This window comes from Nannobrachium achirus, assembly GCF_963921795.1.
Source record: "Nannobrachium achirus genome assembly, chromosome: 15".
NCBI lineage: Eukaryota > Metazoa > Chordata > Actinopteri > Myctophiformes > Myctophidae > Nannobrachium > Nannobrachium achirus.
The window spans coordinates 27,082,296-27,108,275 of NC_137822.1; the positions used below are offsets into that span (position 1 = coordinate 27,082,296).

Here is a 25,980-nt window from a genome sequence, read left to right on the forward strand (position 1 = left end):
TCTGTAAGGGTTTCTGTAGCCCCATCTGTGACCTCCCCTTTCGGTATAGCTCTGGGACTCAGTCACATAGCATTGCCATCCAGAATTGGGGGGGTTTGTCGGGTGAAATCGTGCATTTTTGACCTATTTACCAAAGTTGTATAAAATATGTAAAGGTAGTCTAAAGTTCCACAGTGAAATAACTGTCAAGGCTCTAGAGGGATCTTTATTTTTATTTTGCCCGGTGGGAATGACCCTTTAATGTGTTTGTTTCACAAAGACCTGATCTGCTGTGGATTATGAACATGCCTCTGTGCAAAAAGTACTCACATTGTAAAGTATCAATAAGGCAATGTAGATATACTCTGTTACAAGTACAGAGTTAGGCTGCACCACACCAAAGTACCTCTGAGAGTGGAATCTGAGTTCCGCCAATGCATTTCAATGGGAAGGGGGGGGCGTTTTCATGTCAGGAGAGGATATCTGCGCGCCGCGCCGACCTTGCGTTTATGCTGGAGCTCTGGTTTTTCCCCTCTGTCCAATCGGGTGAGTCGAGGGCGGAATGGGGAGGGTTCTGAAAGTGACTGACAGGCGTGGCACAGGCTTTGGGACAGAACGCGCTCTCTGGGGTTTTAGTGGGGACCATACTTTGGTGTGGCTTCAGCCTTCAGTCCGGAATTCACAATTTACTTGAGTAAAAGTACAGAAGTATTGGTATCAAAATGTACTTATAGTACCAAAAGTAGAAAGTACTCATTGCGCAGAATGTCCCACTTCACAAGTTCAAAATATATAAGAATCTTTTGAAAATGGCAGATCTACAAGCTCACAATGGGTCACATTGTGATTTTGTAGATCGGCTATTTTCAAATTGCCAAAATGGTTGAAGCGGTTAATGTATGTTTTGTAATAATAATGACAAGTAACAAGTAACTCAAATAAATGTAGTGGAGTAAAAATGTTATATTTGGATCTGAGATGTAGTGGAGTACATCAATACTCAAGTAAAGTAAGCAATTTACCCCGAGTGAGAGGACATTATGCTCTGATAATGTCCTGTGTTAGGGGGTGATCGGACGAGGCGAAGCCGAGTCCGATAACCCCCTAACACAGGACATTATCAGAGCATAATGTCCGACCCCGAGTGGTAAATAGCTTTTCTACCACTTTTTCCCATATACATGAAAGAAAACACATAGTTGTAACTTGCAAGGATCTTAAGTTACAATCATTATTGCCTATAAAACTTCCGCCATAACAACAAATAGTGCCACAAACAACATCTTCTACTCACCACCAGATGGCGCCAACTCCATGCTGAGACAGATGTCTAGCTTACGCGACCGAGTATTTCCCGGTGAATCTGTGCGCAAAGGTGGGGGCCGATGGGCAAGGAGGGTTGCGAGCTTATGAGAAACAACTAAAATAAGACCTTAAAACCTGGCGAAAACAGTTGCGTGCATTAGCGCAAATGGAAAACATTCAATTAACTTCTGAAAAGCCTACACGGCCTTTAAACAGCGTGCATACGGTGCATTAGATGAGGATAAATGAAATCATTAAATGGAAATCATTAAATTAACTTCTGAAAAGGCTTCTTCTAAGCCTACACTATATAGCCTACTAAAAACGAGTGAATCTTGCCACACGTGAATAATTGTGGTTCAGTGGTTGTAAACAATAACACAGACAATATAAAATCCTTAGTCTAGTTGTGGGAAGAAAAGGATATCATCATCATCATGGCCCCAAATAACTTTTAAATATCTTGCAATTGGAGACGAGTCTCTTACTAAATCGGCAAGAGTGCCTCTCATTTTCAATACATAAAGGCTAAGCTATAGAACCTCTCCATCATCAGCAATAGTCAGTGGTGGTGCGTGTCCCCCAGACCCCCACACTCCCAAGCCCCCACCTTTGCGCACAGATTCACCGGGAAATACTCGGTCGCCTAGCTTACAGCTAAGCTAACGTCAGTTAAAAGCACCGTTCCGGCCGTAAATAGAGGCTGTTCGCTTCCAGAAAGGCATAGGTTCAGAGAAAAGGGGCTTTAAAGTTGGCGGATTGCATTGGATCCAAATAAATCGGCGACGATAGTACGCACGTTAGTAAACAAAGGACCGCTGCGACCGTCATTTGTTGGTGGGGGGAAAGGTGTTCCGACCATAGGGTTCCGACTCCCTCCTGAAGTCCCCGGATGCGTTCATCGCGTATTGATCTCGGAAATGTGCCTCATTTGCATGTACATCCGGGCATTTCACACATTCCGGCTATTGTGGCCTCATTTACTACTGTTTTAAGCCAATCACAATCCAGTATTTGAACACGTGACTAGAAAAAGTGGTAGAAGTACAAATACCTCAAAATTGCACTTAGTATAGTACTAAAGTAAATGTTACTTTACACCACTGCCTCTGTGTTAAATATTTATTTCATTGTTTAAAATAGCTAAACATGGTAAAAGGTGTGTATTTCAGTGATAATTCAGATGTACTATAGGCCTGCTACTGCACTAGAGGGCAATTGAGACGGCAATCATTGCATTACCATTAACACTGGGCTAAGAATGGCCAATGTGTCTGCCTGGGTATTAAAACGACAAAGCAGGTTCAAGCGAAGACAATTGGGAATTCTAATTTAATTAGCTCAGCTTTGATTAACATTTTCAAAGACAAAACACTGAAAATGTTACTCAAAATTAAAATAAACATTGGCATTATTGACCTATATTTTACAAAATCACACACTCATACTGTGTGAACACACACACACACACACACACACACACACACACACACACACACACACACACACACACACACACACACACACACACACACACACACACACACACACACACACACACTGTACACACACACACACACACACACACACACACACACACACACACACACGTGACATTAGGGAAAGTCGCCGTACTTCGACCTTCTAAGCTATCCAAGTGAGGGGAATTTTTATCGCCTGCTTAATTGCTCACCCTAATTTGCTTTGCTGGCATTGTCACAGCCCTGTTGTGTTGTGATAAGATTGCCGGAGTATTAATTAACTCCACGTTGTAACCACCAATTTTGTCACCGGCTTGAGCCAACTGTCAAACACGGTTTAATGCCATTGTCTTTCTTTCTTCTCTTACAGAATGAGTACACGTGTCCACGGCCATTACCTGGTGCCTGGCTGAGGGAGGTGTCGACCATCCATTAACTAGAGATGAACTGTTTTGAATGGACCAGGAATCGGCCCTAAACGGAAAAAGAAAACCAATAAACAGGGACACTGAAAGACAGATGACCCAGACAGACTCTTCCCTTACACCTTATTTGTCAGAGTCGAGTTAAAGGAATCCTCCAGACAAACAAAGCGAAAACCCTGGACCCGGAGGGAGAGGGAGGAATAATGTCTGTTTCCTTTTATCCCTTAAGGTTTTATAATGTACTTTTGGCCTGTGGTCCTTATTACCTGTCAGCTTTGCTACATTCCATCACTCTTCATCACTATACGTACGTATTGAAAACAACGTTGCCATGATTACCACATCAAACAGACCGTTTGTTACGGAACTGAAGTTTGACAGACAGCTGCCCAGCCCTCTTTAAAGAGGGCTTGTGGGTGCTAATGGATGGTTTGCTGAGCGCATCGGCTAATTGACTTGGTGAGGATAACATGGCTTTGTTTAAACACGGACTAAAGACTGAACAAAATCCAGAGGCTTTAAAGAGTGTGTTGACTGAACAATGAATCATTTAATGAGCGTTCTTCGAACAAGTAGCTCTGACTTCTCTGCTAACGAAGCTGTGTATAATTTCAAGAAGGTTGACATTTTCACTTCCTGCGTGGATATCAACCTTTCATCTCAATGGATTTTCTTTCTCTTTTTTTGAAAGGACTCTTCAAAGGAAGGTGTAAACGTTATGCCGTCCTTTGAGCTGTGAAGATTCACCTGAAGACTTTTTTATTATTTTTATTTTATTTTATTAATTTATTTTTACAGTGTAGATGTCAGTTCAGTAGTGTTTGAGTTAATCTAAATCCCTGGTGAGGAAATGAAATCAATAACTGTAGCTAGAGGAGTGTCTGAAGTAGAGCAAACCAACCTATTGCCAATTAAACAAGGACTTTTTATTATTTTATCATTTTTATTAATGCTCAATACTTATCACTCATATAAGAGCTGTTTCCTGGTTTAATTTGTGGTGAGACTAGAGGAGGAAGGCATTCAGACAAGGAAAGGAAAATTGAATTTCCGCAAGGGGGAAAGTGTAATATTCTGCAATTATGAAGCTGTTAATATGATGTGCTTTATGATTATTGCCTTTCTACCGTCTCCAACACCAAATACCAAACAGTTACATAGGCCTTTTGGCTGTTTGGCTCTGCTACTCATGGGTCTTGAGAATAACATTCTGTCAAAATGATCTAGCTCTGTTTTTTTCATACGTAAGTAAAAACAAGACGACAATTATTTTTAATGCGATGGTACATTATGTTATACAGGTATGTCTTTCAATTTAATCTATTATTTATTCCTTATTTTATTCCAAATTCTACTGATTGACCAAGTCGCATCCGACTCTGTGTGCAAGGGCCTTTACAGCAAGGGGATGTAGTGGATACTTTGTCGTTCGATGCTGTCAGACACTGAAAATAGGCTATCTACAGTATATCTACAAGCTCACAATGTGTCCCACCATGGCACGTTTCGAGCTTGTATATTTTTGGAACAAGCCAAGCATCGTACAACAGAGTATATAGGCTTAGGCTAAGAGAGAGGTTTCTGCCTTCCTTAAAATACATAACACATATTGTTGAAGCCTCAACTCCTCTTATATCCTGCAGTGCTCCATTGCCAGATCAGCTTTCTTATGTGTAATATGTACTGTATGTGTCTTTGTGAAAGATTGATCTTGCAATGACAAATAGAGGAAGAATAAGTCAATATGAAACAGATGCAAGCACTGCTGACTTTTTTATGACTCATGTTGAACACACAACTTGCTCTTCTTATGAACTTCAATCTATGAACTTTTAAAGAAAAAAAAACATCTTTTGCAAGAGATTGCCTATTGCTTTTTGAATTTTATTATTTTCCCTTTGTAGACGGATCAAATATGTCTTATGTTTACCTGACCTGGTGGAGTGCGAAACAATGGAGTCTGACTGGGGTACTGAAAATGCTTACCACCATTATTTCATCACACTAGTGGTCTTGGAATGTCTACACTTGCTTCAAATTTATGAACAAACTGATTCATGAGCAACTTGGTTTAATAGTCTTGGTTATGTTCGTAAGTAGAGGAGCAAGTGTTAAACATGCTTTGTCTCACAACCTACAAAGGACGTGACTAATTTAAAGGCAAATATTGCGCGTGCTTGTGTGTTTAATCTGTAATCAAATCTTAATTATATTACAGAAGCATTGAGTTGTGAATTGTTGGTCTCGTCTTAAAACGCTTATGTTAGATTTCTACACTGGGAAAAGGTAATTTTATAGGGAAAGTCCTGTTCTGGCAAAGCCCGAACTGGCGAAGTGGGGATTTGTCTCCTACCGTAGCGATCTGGCGAATCGATTGTCCACGACACTGCAAGCGGCGCGAAGGCCAGCGGACCTTGGTCCTGCTCTTCGCCCCCGAGCGCCGCAGGCGCGAGTGGCCGCGAAGAGCGGGCCAGGGCCGCGCGGCCGGCGGAGCGCCGCGCGAGTTACAAAGCCGTGGTGAATGCAATCGTTATATTTATGCCCAGGCCGTAAGGCCTGGGCAAGCGCACGATAAACGCCCTGTCCAGAAGACGTTCGCCAGATCGCTACGGTATCGGACATTTCCCCACTTCGCCAGTTCGGGCTTCGCCTAAAAGGTACGTGCCCATTTTATATTGTACATTTCTGCTTTCCCCCCTAAACTTATTGATATTAAGTAATCAATTGTATTATTTGTTCACTGTTTTATAAAGAAAATGACTTAATTGGTGAGCAATATGAATCAGTCTAATTAAAATATCCATGAATCATTTCTTTTTCTATTCAATTTCAATGGGAACCATCTACATTTGTAAAGATGCTGAACTGCAGCATATGGATTTCCAGGGTATACATGAAATAAAATCAATCGACATGTGAGCATGAGCACATTCCCTTTAATGAGCGAGCGTGTTCAAATGTCTGAGAGCTCTCATGTGTTGATGTAGTGGTGCGCGTGCATTTATGCATGCCGTCTGACTTCGACGTGTACATTATGTTCCACGTCTACAGACAAAGACTTGAACCCCTTCCCGGCAACAACAGATCTTTGGCAATGAGGCCGTCATGTCAACATTAGCCTCATTAATTCATAGAGCGAAAACATTGATCTCGGGTTGGACTATATTCTGTTCCTGGTGACACTGTGGGCACTGTTCTGCTTTCCACCGGCTCTCTAATTATGCAGCCTGTTATAATGACTTGCATATCTGAGAGGGGTGGGTTGGTGGATTTGATCTGCGTTGTTCGCTGCACTTGGAATGTGTCAAGCTGTCAGCTCAGGGGGACAGATGGCCAATCTGCCTGGCTCTCCCTTTGGTGTTTTTCATCCCACCCCCCCCCCCCCCCCCCCATCCCCTCCGCATCTCTCCATTTTCTCTTCCTCTGTCTAACCCCTCAGTGCCTCTCACTTAGTTTTCATCTTTCTCTTTTAATACAACCTGTCCCCATCTCTCTCTCTACTGTCTCTATCCATCTTCATCTCTCTTTCCCACCCACATCTGTCTTTCTTGTGTCTACAGCTCACTTTCTCGCTGGTTTCTTTTCCTTCCCGTCTTTCGGTAGCCTTTTATTTTCGCCAAGTTCTCATTCTGTGTGTTTTTAGTTTTTTTTGTAGTTTGTTTGTTCTTTGGCAATCTCCAAGCTTGCAGATCGGCCATCTCCGCAGTTTGCCCCAGGGGTGCATGAGGTTAATTAATAAAACGTATAATGTTCTGTCTTTGCTCTCTGTGGATCTTAGTCCTCCCTGTTCTCAAGGATCCCTCTCAGCCTCCCTCCATCATTGGGACTGTGTGTGTGCAACACAGACAGGCCAGTATCCTTGCGAGCGGCCGCCATGCATTATTCATGCAGTTCAGGCTTCATGTTGACCAGAGTCCAGAGCGTTTCCAGTCCATGACACTTCCTCTGAAGGGCCCTAGATAGACGATAAACTAGTAAATACAGATAAATGCACTACTGTAGGCCTACCGTGTTCTTGTTATCAACCCACCATCATGTCATTATAAACAACACCACTTGTCACCTGTCACATGTACACCTCTCTCTCTCTCTCTCTCTCTCTCTCTCTCTCTCTCTCTCTCTCTCTCTCTCTCTCTCTCTCTCTCTCTCACACACACACGCACACACACACACACACGCACGCACGCACGCACTCACACACTCACTCACTCACTCACTCACTCACTCACTCACTCACTCACTCACACTTATTTACTTCACCCCTCAGATGTGCATTCGCTGCTTCAAGGTAATTTGCCGCTTCAAGGTAATATGGTGTGGGGGTGTGTGAGTGTAAGGGAGGGAGAGAGAATGTCAAAGTTATTGCCATGGTTACCATATTGCTTCTCCCATTAACTGCCATACAGTATGTTTTGGCACCTTTTTTACACGTTAAAAGATTATATTTCAGCCATCAAAAAGCAAAAAGTAGGCACACAGAAATGGATTTGATCATTATAACCTATACTAAGTGAATATCTCTGTATGACTGCATGCACTGACCACACACCCCAAGCAGGGGGTTACTAAATTAACTATAAAATTAACGTATAATTAACGTATAAAATGTAAAATTATATTTAGAAAATAGCAGATCTACAAGATCAAGACGTGTTGCGGTGCAACACGTTTTGAGCTTGTAGATCGGATTACAGATTGAAGGAAGAACACATCAACATTCACTCATTTAGGCTACACTTGAACAGTAAAGTAAGCTTGGACAATGAATACGTTACACACTGTAAATTCTGAGCAATCTGGCACCCATGGGTCTACTATATTATTTTTTCTTTAAAGGGTTGTTGCCATTGACATTGCATTGGGAGCTTAAAGTAAAATATTTCAAAACCTTCAAATTATTGCAAAGTAAAAATCTCAAGGATGCATGTTGTCCACAGTAAAGCAGATTTTTTAAATTGTGAATCAAGTTTTTCTTTTTTAAAGATTTGTTTTTGGGCTTTTATTGATAGGACAGTAGACTGACAGGAAATGGGGAGTGACACGCTGCAAAGGTCGGGAATTGAACCGGCGACGCTGCCAGGCATCCGTGCCTATGAAGGAAGAGCAAAGGGACAAGGTTTTCAGATAGCTTACTAAACCAGTAACCAGTATGCTTGGGTGCTCAACCAAGGCTGCCAACATTGGACTGTCAGAATCCAGGAGAAAGTTAATATCTCTCTATCGTTGCATGCACTGACCACATACCCCTTAAGCAGGGGGTTGCTAAATTAACATGCTTAAAAGTACAAAAGGTATCAAAATATACTTAAAGTACAAAAGTATAAAATGTAAAAATATATTTAGAAAATAGCAGATCTACAAGCTCAAGACGTGTCGCGATGCAACTTGTTTTGAGCTTGTTGATCGGATACAGATGGAAGGAAGAACAGATCAACATTCACTCACTTAGGCTACACTTACAGTAAACAGTAAAGTAAGCTTGGACAATGAATATGTTACACTACACACTGTAAAGAGGTCTTATTAACAAGGCGTAGGCATACTTCCTGTGCTGGAGGCTGATGACAAGGGAACAGGTTCTCCTGAGGGAAACTTTGGAGGGAACCAGCTACTAAATTAGATGGTTCGATTAGTCTTTCACCCCTACAACCAGGTCGGACGGACGATTTGCACGCCAGGAAATACCTCCTATATCTCAATGCTGGAATACTTTGATATTTTCAAGGCTAAAGTAAAAGAACAACTCAAAAGCACAAGACACCTGCTGAGGGACCAAAGGTGCCTTGGAGCATTGGTGTGGTGTGCTTTATCAGTTGCCTCTGCTACCGACAATTTGCAGGTTCAAGTCCCATTCCATCAAGGTACTGGAGGAACATCAGGCAACCGCGTCCTTCCCCTGTTTCCAGACTGGTAATGGATAATGGTGGTGGATTCATTCTTAAAGAACTCTGTCCAGCTATCCTTTTACAGAAAGAAATTAAAATGTGCTGGAGTATTTCAATTTAACTCTACTAACTGACGGCTAACATAATGGACTTAATATTAACGTTTTCGGGGAAGGTAGAGTGTAAATCAGAGTAATGCAGGCTCTATATATATATATGTTATGCCCATACATGGAGATCCTTATCTGAACCAGCCACATTATGGGCCATGCCTTGGCCATCTGGCCAGTGATATATATATCGATCAGGGATCTTCATATATGGGCATAAAAGGGATTCTGGGGAATACCCATATGGACTTTTACATAGGTGATGTCACCTGTGATATCACCTGTGATGTTACAGTGACAAGGGAACCAACTGTAAATAAGGACTCTTTTGCCAAGTAATATTTAAACAATATATTAAGTGAAATATACTCAATATAATTGCGCCCTTGATTTTGTGGCTATTATTTGAGTTAAGATTAAATAAAAATGTCTCTAATTGGAATCCACTCATTCTATTTAAATAAAATATAATGATTCTGAGAATGATACTTGAATGTAACTCAATTTTATTGAGTAGTTTTTAAGGCTGAAATCATTCTGAGAATATTGGTTGGATCCAACTCAATTTAATTAACTCTTTTACTGCCACAGAATTTAACAAAAAGCTTCATCCACTGCCAGCTAAATTTGAGAATTGTCGCTCATCTTTGAAGGCCTACTGGAGAAAATTGGCTTTGACTATAAAGACAACAATTATATGGCAACGAAGAATAGAATGTCTACTTTGCAACAGAAAAAGATTTCGTGTTTTTATCATGTTCTATTCATTAGCTAGAAGCTGTTGAATATGGCCTAAAAAATAGCTCTTTGAGAACATAAAGCTGAGAAAAATGCATTTTTGTGAAGAAGACATTTTCAGGCAGAAATCTCTCTTTAGCCTTTTATTGTTGGCTTCAGTAACATCACACCTATGATCAGTGGTTGTTTACAAACAAATTCAAAAAAATAAAAACAAGAAAAAGTGTTTTTTACACACTTTTAGTGTGTAAGAGCAGTAAGAGCAGTGCAGAACATTGACACAGTGACATGAGATTCAGCCTGAATCCTGCTTCAGCTTTCAGGGTTCTCTTTATCTCACACTTTTTAGGTTGAAGTACAGTACAAATGATTATCTAGTTTTACGGGGGGTGGGCTGTAAGGTCGCAAGTGAATGACCTAGCTTTTCATTCAGCCTGCACAGGGCCTGGGGCTCCATTCTGTTTCACTACAGCCAGGCTCCTCCGGAAGGGCTACACCGAGTCTGCTGAACTCTGCACCCCTATACCACGTACACAAGCCTACCCTCATCAAAAAACACTACTGAATCACTACACAAAACCTATTCGTGTAGTAGTGACTGTGTAGTCATGTGTAGCAATTGTGTAGTAAATCTGTAATGTATTCACTACTCATGACACACCAGTAGAGTTTTGTAGTGAAACAGTAGTGTTTCCAGTAGTAATCAATCAGAGTAGTGAAAAAGCTGTTAAAACACTACTGCTTCACTACAAGGGCATTTAAATAGTGATTATGTAGAAATTTTACTACTTGTTTATGTGTAGTGAATATGTAGTCACAACACTACATATTCACTACTCATGACACACCAGTAGAGTTTTGTAGTTTAACAGTAGTGTTTCCAGTAGTAATCAAGCAGAGTAGTGAAAAAGCTGTTAGAACACTACTGCTTCACTACAAGGGCATTTAAATAGTGATTATGTAGAGATTGTACTACTTACTTGTGTAGTGAATATGTAGTAACAAGTAGAGTTTTTTACTACTTGCTCATATAGTGTGTGGCAATTGTAGTCCTACAGCGGCCATGTTTTTTAGGGGGGGGGGGGGGGGCAAACACAGGTGTTCTGATTGGAGTAGAACATTATTAGTTCTATGCCAATCAAACAATTGAAACACCTGTGTTTGACCCAAAACATATAGTGAATATGTAGTAAAAACACTACAGAAACACTACTTGTTCTACCTTGGAACCAGTTTAAACCGGTTTGTGGGAAGCTGCTGCTAACAGCCAGGAGTTTTACCAGCTCTCATGGAGTCATTTCATTTATTCCTTTTCGGTAGGTGAAAATTAAAACACTGGATAATGTAGCTGTTACATGTATGTTAAGAATGTTTTCTGTTGTGTTTTTGTAGAAAGTGTGTATTTTCCTGCCTGCTAGCAGCTAACCAGTAAACAAATACTAAGCTAATGCTAACGTTAGCTGATGCTAAAGTTATTACAGTACATCCTAAAGGAACTGAATTTTCAAATTGTGTTGTGGACAGCTTATAGTAGGCCTATGTCCTTTTGATAGAAGCGGTCATTTTTTTGTTTTGTATTATCATAAGGTGTTTTGATGTGTAGTATTTGTGGGTAACAGAGCTAACAGAGTTATTTAGCAGCAGTTCTTCTTCTGTACACTGTCAGAGTTAAGGGGAGACCTTGACATTTGAAGAAACACTGTTGTGAATGGTTATTCATTGTATTGTATCCACATCCAGAAGCTATTTATTGTTTTTATTGTTACAAGAATGTTATACATTCCTGTTTCTCATTATGTCTACATTCAGTAGCTATTTGCTATTTGTTTGTAAAGCCTCCTGGGACCCCATGCTATATTATTAGAAGTTGGGAACCAAATGGACCTGTCCCATTTGAACACTGTATAGGGGAGTTATGGGGGATTATAGCCAAATGCATAACTGGGGGTCCTTGAAATTGAAACGTTGGAGAACCAGTTCTGGGCTCAGCTGAGGTGTGTGTGTGTGTGTGTGTGTGTGTGTGTGTGTGTGTGTGTGTGTGTGTGTGTGTTGTGTGTGTGTGTGTGTGTGTGTGTGTGTGTGTGTGTGTGTGTGTGTGTGTGTGTGTGTGTGTGTGTGTGTGTGTGTGTGTGTGTTTTTAATATGTTGAATCTAGGGTTGCAATACCTCCCTTTCTTTTCCTAAGTGTTGAACTTTGGAAGTGCTCGTCTTCAATAACGCAACGTCCCGCTGCCTCCTACATTATGTGACATTTAGATCCAGGTGGTACAGTGGACCATTGAGTGATTTCCCACGAGCGCTTCCAAACTCCAGCACTTAGAACCTGAACTGAATTTCTTGACAGAGATCATAACATGTCTATGTGGATTTTTATGTAACAAACACTTTGCAGATAGCAAGAGGATACCGGTAATTCAAGCTTTCCATAGAGCGCAATATTGGTGAGTTTGACGTTGTTTAATATAATCAGATTGCAAAAAAACTGTTTTGATGCATTGGCTGCCTATGGGAGGTATTGCAACCCTAGATTCAACCAATTAAAAAAAATCTAGTGTTGCAATTTGCGGCTAAATTTGTACATTGCTAGTGCATAGTGACTGTGATATCCACCCCTATACTCATTGATGATATCTGCATTCATTCATAGATGTATTGACATAATATTAATTCATATAGGTCTAATCAGTGACCCTGTTGACTGTTAACCATTCAAGCCCCCTAAATAATCATATTTGAGCTGGGGACCCTCCACCCTGACAAGCACTTGGAGTAGTAAGCTTGTGTAGTAAGCTTGTAGATCTGCTATTCACAATTGTTGCCTCTTTCTTATATCATTTGACAATTTGGCCAATGTTTGAACACGTTTTATATAGTTTGTTTTTCACTTTTGATGTTCATTGTTCCCACTATGGCAATATATATATATTTTAAATTAATTATAACAACAAAAAACAAATTTGTGTGTTTGTGAAGATGCAGCTTCTGAAGACGGTTCAGAAAGCAACAACTCCAAAAAAGGAGTGATCCCTTCAAGAAAGAGAAGAGGGAGACTTTGCTTTCAGAGCAGCCATACGTTTCCAATGAAGACAGTCAAGACACCAATGACTCCACCATCTCAGAGAGAGAGATCTTCCACCATCTCGATCAACACAATCTGGATGCAGCATTCCAGAGGAGGTTCAACAGTTGGAAAGGTAGGAAGTATTGTTTGTTAACTGGCTGCATAAATTCATGTTTTTAACATTACAGCACGTAACATTGCAGCATGCCCGACATGTTTCCATAACATGACGTTAGGATATCACTAGCTCTGGTCCATAGCATTAGTGGAGTTCTCCCTAACGCTATGTTAGTCTACCTCCACACCTCCTTGGCAAAATCGGAAAGCCCGCTCGTCTGGTCCGAAAAAAAATAAAAACTGTTTCGCCCTCACCAAACCAAAGGTATTAGTGGACAGTTGAAAGCTTACTCTACTTAGTGGATGCAGTCTGGGCCCCCCACCACACACTTAAAATACATATATAGGCGAAATGAAAAGTCTCATTGGGTGTTATTTATCTCTGTGACGTTGGAAGCGCTGTTTCATAAAATAGTCTTCAACCAGGAAGAGTGTCTCCGTCAGGTGGATTATTTTTCATTAACGCTATGGACCAGAACTAGGATATCACATGCTTGACAAACTTTCATATTTGACTATACGATTAAAAATACAATAAGTGAATTGTTTGTGATATTGTTTGTTTTGTTTTTCTCTTTGTGTTTGTGACAATCTGCAGAAGACCCCAATACCTTTCTGCAGGCGAGACCACTCGGCCTGCCGTGATCGTCGGTGAAACCAACTGCACAATTGGGGCCATGCCTGTGTTGACGATGTATCTCATAACGTGTTCACCTTTCACCTCACATACCCCAAGTGCAACATGACTAAAGGAAAATACTATGGCCCGAAGGCAAAAAAGTCTGTGGTTGCACAGTGGACTGTATCGGCTGACCCCGGAACTGATCATTAACCTTAAAGGTGCTGTAAGTGATGTCTTTGTTAAAATGTGATTTAAATATCTCTTTCCATAGCAATCATTGCTATACTGTTTGTTCAGTAAGAAGAGCAGTTTTAGTAAAAGCATAAGAATTTAAAATTTTAAATAAAATGTAATAAAAAGTAAATGAAGAAAACATGTGTTCTGTGCTTATTCTCATTATGATCTTTTTACATTATTTTAAACATTTTGGTTGATATGAGACAATTTGTCTAGATTAATGAATATTTTGCTTGGATTAATTGGGGCTTTTTTGCAGTGTGTTAAAGTAAAAGGAATGAGCAGTTGTTGTCGTCATTGCTTAATAGTAAGACTGAAGTGATTGAATGATAATCGTGTACAGTTTCAAAAGTGATTCAAAAGGGTTTGTGTAGAAACTAAAAGTAATTCATTAGTGATCAGTAGTGATAAAACACTACCTAAACACTACAGAAGGATGTAGTAATTCCACAGGGATTGAGAAGAGATCCAGCAGTGAATGTGTAAGCATTGTGTAGAGTTTCAAAAGTGATTCAAAGGGGTTTGTTTAATAGTAAGACAGAAGTGATTGAATGATAATTGTGTAGAGTTTCAAAGGTGATTCAAAAGGGTTTGTGTAGAGATGAAAAGTAATTCAGTAGTGATAAAACACTACAGAAACACTACATAAACACTACACATACAAGGATGTATTAATTCCATTGGGATTGTGAAGAGATACAGAAGTGAACGTGTAAGCATTGTGTAGTAATTCAATAATAAATGTGAAAGAATTGAGTAGTGATTGGATAGTACTTTCCCAAAAGCCAATAGTGATACTGTAGTAATTAAGTAGCAGTCGTGCAGTGATTTGAATAGTCATTAAGTAGTGATTATCAGTAGTGATTCAGTGGGTGAAACCAGCCATTTCTCTACTCATTACTACTGGGAATCACTACATAAATCACTACACATTGCAATAGTAATCAAGTAGTGAAATTGTAATGTTTGTGTAGACATTTAGTAGTAGTGATGAGTAGTGATTCAGTAGTGTTTTTTGATGAGGGTATGGTCGATCTGTAAATTATACAAATACATAATTACTATAAAATACATGAAAAATAGTACACCTCCAAGCTCACAACGCGTCACAGCAGAATGGGTGGAGGTTGGGGGCCTAATATTTTCATCAAAAGGCTGTTTTAGAAATTCTCTAACATTCTATGCACTTCACTGCTTACCACACAAATATATATATAAACTATATATATAGTAATTATGTAGAAACAGCATTCATCGTCTGGAGAGGGCACTTTTTACAGATGGATAAAAGGGCAGGGGCTCCAGCCCCCTTTGATGTCTATGTGAGCATGTGTCTGGTGCTAAGTCTGCTTTACAGAAAAAAGGTTTTTGTTCTTTACCTATCCTTGTCCTTGGACGACTACGATGTGGCAATGAAGAAGTAGGCTCATCATCGTCGACTCATCATCTAAAATCATAACCAGGAAATTATCAAAAGGTTTATATGTAAACAAATCAATTTACAATTTTGACATTTAGCAAATGACTTACAATAAGTTCATATGTAATACATAAAATGCAGATATAGTAAATAGTTACCATGCATTTACTGTAACAGTGAAATGCCCTTTATACCCTGTATGTATAATATATAAAATGTCACAATGCAACATAGCTCTGTTTACACAAAGCTGTACTCCCTCCAACTGTATATATGTTCCCCATTTTCAACAGTTTTTATTTGTAACACTTGCTTTGGCAATGTAAACGTATGTTTTCTCATGCCAATAAAGCTCCTTTGAATTGAACTGAAAAGCTACATCATCAGCTACTGATGATGATGATGATGATGATGACGATAAAAAGAAACCTCTCCCTCTCTCTCACACACACACGCATCGTACGCACGCACACACAAACTAAGCCAATAAATCCTAAATTCCCATCAAATAATCCTAGTAGCTGTGCAGTGCACGTACACTACACGCGGTACGTGCACGCGCGTGATAGGAACTCCACGTGTGTCCTGTGTAGCGACAAAAACAAACGCAAGCACGTGGATCCTAACTGCTTGGATCAAGTTACTGATCCGGTCCGGATACGGAAACATTTCTTGCATGTATGTGTACGTGTAAATAGCCGGATGCAGTAGGCGGGCTCTAGACCGGATCCCAATGTCGGAGTGGCAACACGTCGCAATGGAAAACCGTTACCCTACCCCATCTCACTGATCACTGACCATCCCCCCATCCCAGGCTTCCAGTTCCACACGGATGCTCTGTTATCACACAGTATACAACTATATACAGTATACAACTATACAATACATACATGCACTGGATTGGAAGTCTTACTTTGGACAGTAGAATCGTGGCCTCTGTTCTCCGAGGGGTCTCTACGCGGAAGCCATTCTTCATTGGCCAAATCTCCCAGTTCGTCTGTCTCTTCGCGGCGGTGGCGGCGGTACATGGGTCTCTGCTGCTGCGGCGATGTGAGCCCCCGGGCGGGGGGATCCATCCTACACGGGGGTCGAGCTCCGTCGGGATCGGTTTCCACAATATCACGAGGCTCTTGATCCACTTTTGAACCCTTCTTCGCGACTGGCACCATCTTCAATCTTTTTATCTTCAATACCAACGGCTACAGTGATCTTTTTCTCTTCTTCATCATCATCATCATCATCATCATCATCATCATCACGACCACCACCACCATTCGTGGGCGCTGCCTGGTCCTGAGTCACCAACGCGGGTAGGTTTGTAATCCTAATTCTAACAAAGTTTGTTTCTATCCGTGGATCTGCTCTGCTGCTGGCTGCTGCTGCTGCTCCTCGGCCAGGGGGGGTGGGTCGCACTTCGGCGGAATGATACCAGCAAGTTGAGGCTGAGTTGGCCTAATACATCTCAATATTCTAGTACTGCTAAATACTACTACCTACTACAATTACTATACTACTAATACTATAAAACAACTGATTTCCGACAAAATGATCGCTTTTACCAACGTGTCTCTCTCTCTCTCTCTCTCTCTCTCTCTACTAACAAAAAAAACAATATAATCCCTCAAGGCTAGCAGGCGGAGCCAGGCAGGGGCGTCAATTGGGTATGGCAGGGGTATGCAGCTGCCATACCTTGGCTCCAGGGGGAAATAATAAAAATGTACTTTTCATCGTGCCTGTTGCTAAGGTATGGCAACATGCCTGGTGACACCAGTCATGTTGCCATACCTTAGCTTGTTCTGAACTGACGCCACTGGAGCCAGGACAGTCTGTTTACTTTTTTTTTATGACGCGGTTTCTGGCTGTCCTCAAAACGACCCGACGACCAATTATACATTGAAAAGTTGCGCAAGGACGTCTTTTATCATAATCCATAAAAAACATCAAACGAACGAACGGCCGTATTGGCCGTCCCCACTCTCTAGAATTGGGGCGAACAGGAACGTCCAAAGCAGTATAAGAGTTAAGTACTTTTTACAAGGCTGAGTAGTTGACTCCACCCCTTTCCCTTGATTGGTCAAATAAGTCACCTGTTATGCAAAGCATGTTATGCAAAGCATGCTGGGAAAAGCATTTGTCTATGTTTCCAGGGACATTTCTAAGCTTTCAGGAGCTAAAAATGCTAAATGTGTCATATCCATGTGTCTGCCTCAGCAAGCTGACTGTCATTATTTCAGAATTTGATTTGTCAGTATTTGAGCCTAAACCCTAACCCTAACTGCTACGCTGCTAGTTTAGGATTGAGCTCCCTCTCCCTACTGGTCTGCAAGAGAAGAACACCCAATATTTCCGAGATTTTTAAGTTAATCTTTTTTAAACTATTCTTAAAAATAAAATAATTAACATTGTTGCTTATGTACAATTATGCAAACCTGGAAGGAGAAGTCTTAGAAAAATGCCAGAAACAAATCTCTTATTGTGTTAATATCAGCATGGTCATTTATCAGCTTCAGTTTGCATCTAGTCAAATAAAATATGTTGAGCCAACTTAAATTGCATTAGTACAATTTACAGAGAACTAGGTCAACTCAATATTTTTGAGTAGTACGAATTCAATATTTTTGTTTTTAATTACCAGGTAACTATTAGGTAATACCCAGTATTTACTGGGTATTTACCACATGGTAACTACCAAGTATTTTACCTAGTAATTACCTGGTAAACACCTGCTATGTTAAGTATTTGCCTGGTAATTACATGTTAAGTACCTGGTAATACACTTATTAATTACTAGGTTTATTACCTGGTAGTTACCAGGTATTCTCCTGGATACTACAAGGTAATTACCAGGTAATTATGAGTATGTAACTACCCAGTAGTTACAGTTGAACTGTACTGTAAAGTAAAGCGTGGGTCAATTGGATGACCTTACCTGGTAATTACTCAGTATTAACCCAATAACTAGAAACGTTTTCCCAGGTAATTACCCAGTAGTTACAGTTGAACTGTACTGTAAAAGAAAGCATGGGTCAATTCCATGACATTACCTAGTAATTACTAAGTGTTTACCCAGTAACTAGAATATGTACCTTGCATTTACCCAGTTAAGTGGAACTACGGTAAAAATAAGTACTTTTTGTTGGGACCAAATGGCATTGTGGCCATGGGTGGATAAAATAACCAGGGAGTGGTGAATACTCAAAACACTCAGATTTTGAATGCCCCAAAAATGACCAGTGTTCATTCGCGTTCAGTGCATGCCAAGTCCTGGCTCTCCTCTCTGGTATTCGAGAGTCTGCTTCTCCGCTGGACAGCACACTGCATCTGAAATCCACAGAGTTCCCACCCAAAACACCAGCATCCCAACCATTACCAAGCCATGATCAAACACAAATATAAATTCATTATATTAACACCTCCTCACACAACACGCAGTGTGCTGTCTAGAGGAGAAGCTGACTCGCATGCACTGGACGCAAAAAAGAGTGTTTTGAGTATTCACCACTCCCTGGTTATTTTATCCACCCATGGCCACGATGCCATTTGGTCCCAACAAAAAGTACTTATTTTTACCGTAGTTCCACTTAACTGGGTAAATGCAAGGTACATATTTTAGTTACTGGGTAAACACTTAGTAATGACTAGGTAATGTCATGGAATTGACCCATGCTTTCTTTTACAGTACAGTTCAACTGTAACTACTGGGTAATTACCTGGGAAAAACTTTTCTAGTTACTGGGTTAATACTGAGCAATTACCAGGTAAGGTCATCCAATTGACCCATGCTTTACTTTACAGTACAGTTCAACTGTAACTACTGGGTAGTTACATACTTATAATTACCTGGTAATTACCTTGTAGTATCCAGGAAAATACCTGGTAACTACCAGGTAATAAACCTAGTAATTAATAAGTGTATTACCATGTACTTAACATGTAATTACCAGGCAAATACTTAATATTACCTGGTAATTATCTGGTAGTTTTCAGGAACATAGCTGGTAATTACCATGTAATTAAATACTGGGTATTACCTAGTAATTACCTAGTAAGTACCTGGTAATTACTGTACTGTAAAGTAAAGCGTTACCGATCATGTATATTGTTTTTAACAGTATTGACACAATTGTTAATATATATATATATTTTTTTTTCTTTTTTTGTATATATATATATATATAAGGGCATATATAAGGGCACATTCCTTTTTGCCTCAAAGTGCCCTTTTGCAAAAAAAACGACAAAAAACGTTCTTTAATGGCCTGCCCAACATCTGTGGCCCATATCAAGAAGAACATTTGACTATCTAATTATAATTTCACTATAATATATAATATGTATAATATATATATATATATAAGGGCACATTCCCTTTTGCCTCAAAGTGCCCTTTTGCAAAAAAACAACAAAAAACGTTCTTTAATGGCCTGCCCAACATCTGTGGCCCATATCAAGAAGAACATTTGACTATCTAATTATAATTTCACTATAATAATAATTATTAGTTATAATTATTGCTTAAATGAGCCGGCTGCCATCAGTTTCACCTGATATGATATGATATGATAGTTACCTACTCCTCCCGCGAGGGAAATTCGGGTATCGCAGCCCAACCCAGCTGCTTTTTTTCAGCTTAACCCAGCTGAACCCAGTGCAGCCCACAAGGAGCGCGAGGGGGGGAGCAATTAGGGGTTAAGAGTCTTGCTCAGGGACACACATCGACATTGCTATCCTGGCCGGGGACAACCATTGCTATCCTGACCTGGGACAACCAGGGGAACTGGTTCCCCAGGCAGGCTCCCTAACCATTCAGCTATGGCCGCACCCAAATGCAGCTATGGCCGCACCACCTGATGCAGAGATGTCAAGTGCCCTCCCACCTTAACCTTGTGGCTTCAAAGTAGTCCAGTCATTTTAGGGTTAGACCTGGAACAAATTGCAATAGTAGCAAACTCAACTGATTTTGTATCCTCATTATGTCCTTAGTGAGGGAAAAAAAGTCCCAAGAAATCCCACCGGGGCAAAGTTTTGAAAACGACCTACCTACCTTCAATTACTATACACTACAATATAACGGAAAAAATGACTGAAAAAAAATCTGCTTTAAGTGGGATATGAGGAAAAACATTCCTTGGGCTAAAAACGGACCCCAAAAGACTGAAAATTGATGAAAATTGATGAAAATTGACGTTTTGAGTGGCCATTTCTGGCCCAAGGAATGTTTTTCGTGCAAAACAAATGAGTGCAATGGATTCAGAATAATTAAAAACCCCTAGTTTGACCCCTCACATCCCACTTAAAGCAGATTTTTTTTCAGTCATTTTTTCCTTTATATTGTAGTGTATAGTAATTGAAGGTAGATAGGTCGTTTTCAAAACTTTGCCCCGGTGGGATTCCTTGGGACTTTTTTCCCCTCACTAAGGACATATTGAGGATACAAAATCAGTTGAGTTTGCTACTATTGCAATTTGTTCCAGGTTTGGCCTAATTTTGGCCTAAAATGACTGGACTAAAGGTAAATGCCAGAAAGCATGTTCTATGTACTAGCTACATTTCTGGTGTGAAATGGCACGAGGGACCCCCACAAAAAAGACCTCCCCAAAACGCGCGTACAGAAGTGCCCTTTTGTGAGGTTTGAGTACCTGCCCACTCAGTGCTCTCTGCACAGCCCTGTTAAAATAGTCAGCACGGAGTATTTAAACCTGTCATTCAAGGCCTCAGAACGAATTTCTTTGTTAAGGCCACATTATGCAGCAATTATTCACCACCAATGCAAGCTTACAGTTTGTCATCTTATTGTCAACATTTGACTGATTGGTGGAAAAGCTGAGCTCTTGAACAAGAGCTGTTACAGTAAATAGGCCTATATAGTTTAACTATGCATTAGCTTGATTCCTTATGCAATGTAATCTGATATAGAATGTACAGTCTGTATAATGCAGGTTTATATCCAAGTTTTTGTTCCGCCACATCTATAATGAGGGACAGTGTGTTCAATTTCCCTGTGTGTTGAAAGTTAACATTATAGGGTGATGTTTGGTAGCCAATTTCGGGAGCCAATTTCCTGCATGCAGTATGTAATGATTGTGGGGGTGTATTCCGTTACTTGTGTTAACAAGGGCTTCCCCTCATTTCACACCCCAGTTGGCCCCAGGATGTACTAATTTGGTCTGCAATTAGCTGCAGACTTTTAAAGTCTGAAATGGCCATGCTGTGTCTGAGGGGGGGGGGGGGGGGGTTCACCTCTTCAGGCATGACCAGGGACGGATTAACCGCCACAAGGGCCCCTGGCCAACCCCCCCCCCCCCCCCCCCCCCCCTCCCTCCCTCCCTCCCGACGCGCATACCCAGCTCAGATTTTAAGCCATGATGATCATCTGTGGGCCAAGAAAGCTCCTGTAGACAACAGAGGAGGGGCCCACACATTTGATTTTTGATTAACGTATACATTTAAATGTAAATTGTCAATGACAACACGGCCCAGTTCCCCCAGGGGCCCCTGGCAACGGCACCACCGGCCCAATGGTTAATCCAGCCTGAGACCACTTTACTACCTGCCAGAAACACAGGGCACAGCTCTCTTAATGTTTTGAAGTGTTTTTTTTTGTTTCTTCTCCTATTTCTATTATTCTATTGAAAAAAAAAGTAATTGTTAAATAAGAGACATGGGCCAAGAGAGCCTGAGAGGTGGTATAGTGGTCTAATGATTAGTTCTTTGGCTCAGAGGTGCCATATTCAAACCCCAGTCTTCCCATAGTTCTTTGGAATTTGGAATTTTCTATGCAAACATATACAATTACACATGAGTGACTCAAAATGTCTTTATCAATGCATTGGGCCCTCACACATTCTGAGTTATGGTATCTCTGTTGGAAAGGCTCTTGACTCATTAACAGAAGGTATGGGATCAAATCCCAGTGGGGGTTTTCTGGGGCCATTTGTAGCCAAAGGAATGTTTTTTTGTGCAAAACAAATGCTTGCAATGGATTCAGCATCATGACAACCCCTAGTTAGACCCCTCACATCCTACTTAAATACCCAGGGTATTTTCCTCCTGTATAGAAAGTCGATGGGAGCCCAACTTGATTTGACCGCTGTGGCGACCCCGAAGGTCGCCGACTCGGGCGCCCTAGCTAAATCGTTAGAGCATGCCCTGGGCTGCATCTGGCAAAATTTGGCGCTTTTAGTCTGATTAGCACAAACTATCCCTAAGGCCTCCGACTACTTAGAGTTCAGATGGTGATTTGTACCCAGGTTTCTCATTTCACTGCAGCTGCGCTAAAGCACCATGTCCACTAGGAGGCAGACATGCAGCTACTTGGTCAGACATAATTTCTGTTAAGCAATGTCATTGGGCATCCAGGTGTCAATCAACTCTAGTTGGGTGGGACTCAATTCAAAAAGCAGGAAGGAAAACAGTCTGTGAGTGAGAGAGACAGGTGAAAACCTGGTGAAAACAGAGAAGGTTATTAATTAAATAATCTGGTAAATGTTGTCACCAAATGAAGCGGGCCAGGGATAATAAATACCAGTGTGGTTGTGGATATATCAGCATGTCTGTGTGTTTGGAGCAGGGATTTCACTCAGTATGTCTACCATAACCAGCTGACATTAATAACTACCAGATGGACTATGGCTGGTCAACTAACACACTAGCCTGGAGGAGAAGAGAGTGTGGGAGACATTTCAACAGGTTTCTGAGTGAGTATGGACAGCTATCTGACAACTTTAGCCCTAGAATGGCTGTGATGATATCACTTAGATTTCACAACATCACCGACACAGGAGGGCATAGGAGTGATCTATGGCTTCATATGAAATACATTAATGAAAGGAATATCACAGCCAATCTAGGACTACAGTGGGACCTTTAACAGTGTTGTGGTGATTTGGATAGTTCTCCAGCTCACCCAAACTCATTGGGAAACTGCTTGCAGGCAGCAGTCTGTCTAAAGTGTTCAGTTCATAGGAACTGTGAGCACAGACCATACTTTAATTGAGGACTTCAAATCAACTCCAACAAGCAATCAGGACAAAAACAAATGTAGTTTGTGAATTTAACTAGAACAATAATGGGCGCCCGCTGGCCTGGTGGTCAAGGCGTGTACCATATACTAGGCTATGATGTCTGCTGGCGTCGCCGGTTCGATTCCCGTTCCGGACGACCTTTGCCACATGTCATTCCCCATCTCTCTCCCTATTTCCTGTCAGTCTACTGTCCTATCGAATAAAGGCATAAAAAGCCCTAAAACAAATCTTAAAAAAAATAAAATAAAAAATAGAACATTAATTGTTCCTTTGGACTGGATGTGTCCTTCATGTTAGAATCATTTTTTGAAATGAAAGCAGAGTGATTCACTACTTATTTCTTACTTGTATGATGCTGCTTTAATGATAGGTAAATCAGTCAGTTTGATGTTATTGTTTTGTTACTATTGGTTGGTTGAAATGTCACTGATAGGCATGTCACAATTATGATATAATTGCCATCATAATTGTCTCCATGTTGCAAAAAATATAGCTATGCACATATCTGATCTATAAGCTCACGATGCATCGCAATGCGACACGTTGTGAGCTTGTAGATCGGCTATTTCCACTACTTTTTATTTTGACTATAACATTATTAAAGGAGTAGTTCACGCCCAAAATGACCTTTTTTTGATTGATTACTCATCCCGTGGAGACTTGAATTCAATAATAGTTTTTTGTATTTGTCACATTCCTAAGACAAAAACGTGATTATAGTGCATTTGACTCTCGGTGCAGAGCTTCCGTGTTCAAATCTCACTCCTCCAATGTTGCTGTTTTACTTTTACATTTATTTCAAGGTTAAAATATAAAAGAGTTGGTCAAAAGCACTAGAAAATGCATCAAGTGGTCTAAAAATCAAAGTTCTCGTACAGATCATTGTTGTTGCTTTTCGAGGTTAAAATACTAAAGAAGTATTCAAAGCACCAGACAAAGTCTGCTGTGGAAGATGGTGTAGTGGTTTAAACATCAGACTCCAAATGCAGAGGTCACATGTTCTAATCCATTCATGTAGTGCTTTGACCTTTTCAAGGCTAAAATAGAAGAGAACAACTCAAAAGCACCAGGAGATACCTGTTGAGGGCCCAAAGGTGCCTTGGCTCAATGGTATGGTCGCTTGATCGGTTGTCCCTGCTTCAGGCAGGTTTCAGACAGGTTCAAGTCCCATGCCCAAGGTACACGGAGGACCATTGTGGAGAGGTGTCCCTCCCCCTGTTTCCTGAGAGCTAAAGGTGGGGGGTTATATCTGAAAGAACTCTGTCCAATGGAAATTTTACAGAAAAAATGCTTACCTACATGCCTTGAGAGCACTGGAAGAATTTGAGAAAATTGAGACAATTTTAGCCTTAAAAGGAATTTGAGAAAATTGAGACAATTTTAGCCTTAAAAAGGTCAATGTACTCCAGAGATGGACTGTATGTAGGTTGAGTGGGATTTGAACACGGAACCTCTTAGCTGAGAGTCTGAGCATTAGACCATTCGGCCATCTCTCACTGTAAATGTGATCTGGTGCTTTTGAGTACTTATTTTGTATTTTAACCTTGAAAAGATCCAATTATTAAAGCAGCAATTCGTAGGGTGACTGGGTTTTGAACACAGAACCTCTGAACCTAAAGTCTGATCTTTAGACCACTTCACCATCTCCAACCTACAAAATGTCAGGTGCTTTTGAGTAATTATTTTGTACTTTACCCATGAAAATGTCAAAGTAAAACAGCAATGTAGGAGGATTGAGATTTGTACATGGAACATCAGCAATGAGAGTCTGATCTTTAGACCACTACTCCATCTCTCACTAACTTTTGAGTGCTCTTGAATAATTATTTTGTATTTGAACCTTGAAAAGGTTAAAATACAAAATAATTACTCAAAAGCACCAGGAGCTATCTACGTTGAGAGATGGTGTAGTGGTCTAGACATTTGACTTTCGGTGCAAAGCTTCCGTGTTCAAATCTCACTCCTCCTATGTTGCTGTTTTACTTTTACATTTCTTTCAAGGTTAAAATATAAAAGAGTTAGTCAAAAGCACTAGAAAATGCATCTAGTGCTCTAAAAATCTGAGTTCTCGTACAGATCATTGTTGTTGCTTTTCGAGGTTAAAATACAAAAGAAGTATTCAAAGCACCAGACAAAGTCTGCTGTGGGAGATGGTGTAGTGGTTTAAACATCAGACTCCAAATGCAGAGGTCACATGTTCTAATCCATTCATGTAGTGCTTTGACCTTTTCAAGGCTAAAATAGAAGAGAACAACTCAAATGCACCAGGAGATACCTGTTGAGGGCCCAAAGGTGCCTTGGCTCAATGGTATGGTCGCTTGATCGGTTGTCCCTGCTTCAGGCTGGTTTCAGACAGGTTCAAGTCCCATGCCCAAGGTACACGGAGGACCATTGTGGAGGGGTGTCCCTCCCCCTGTTTCCTGAGAGCTAAAGGTGGGGGGTTATATCTGAAAGAACTCTGTCCAACGGAAATTTTACAGAAAGAATGCTTACCTACATGCCTTGAGAGCACTGGAAGAATCTGAGAAAATTGAGACAATTTTAGCCTTAAAAAGGTCAATGTACTCCAGAGATGG

General features: G+C 40.6%; 2 protein-coding genes across 2 annotated transcripts in view; one reads left to right on the plus strand and one right to left on the minus strand.

Moving 5' to 3' along the window:
* The window catches only part of lrrtm4l1 (leucine rich repeat transmembrane neuronal 4 like 1), a gene marked incomplete at both ends in the record, with an annotated part of 58,487 nt that extends 55,286 nt beyond the window's left edge, over nucleotides 1-3,201 (plus strand). The window contains one exon of the mRNA XM_080743523.1: nucleotides 3,136-3,201. Coding sequence (XP_080599649.1) covers nucleotides 3,136-3,201 — 66 coding nt within the window. The remainder of the gene's footprint in view (nucleotides 1-3,135) is intronic.
* Nucleotides 1-25,980, minus strand: part of LOC308300086 (putative flavin-containing monoamine oxidase A) — a 599,107-nt gene that overhangs the window by 463,821 nt on the left and 109,306 nt on the right. The gene's annotated exons all lie outside the window — the stretch shown is intronic.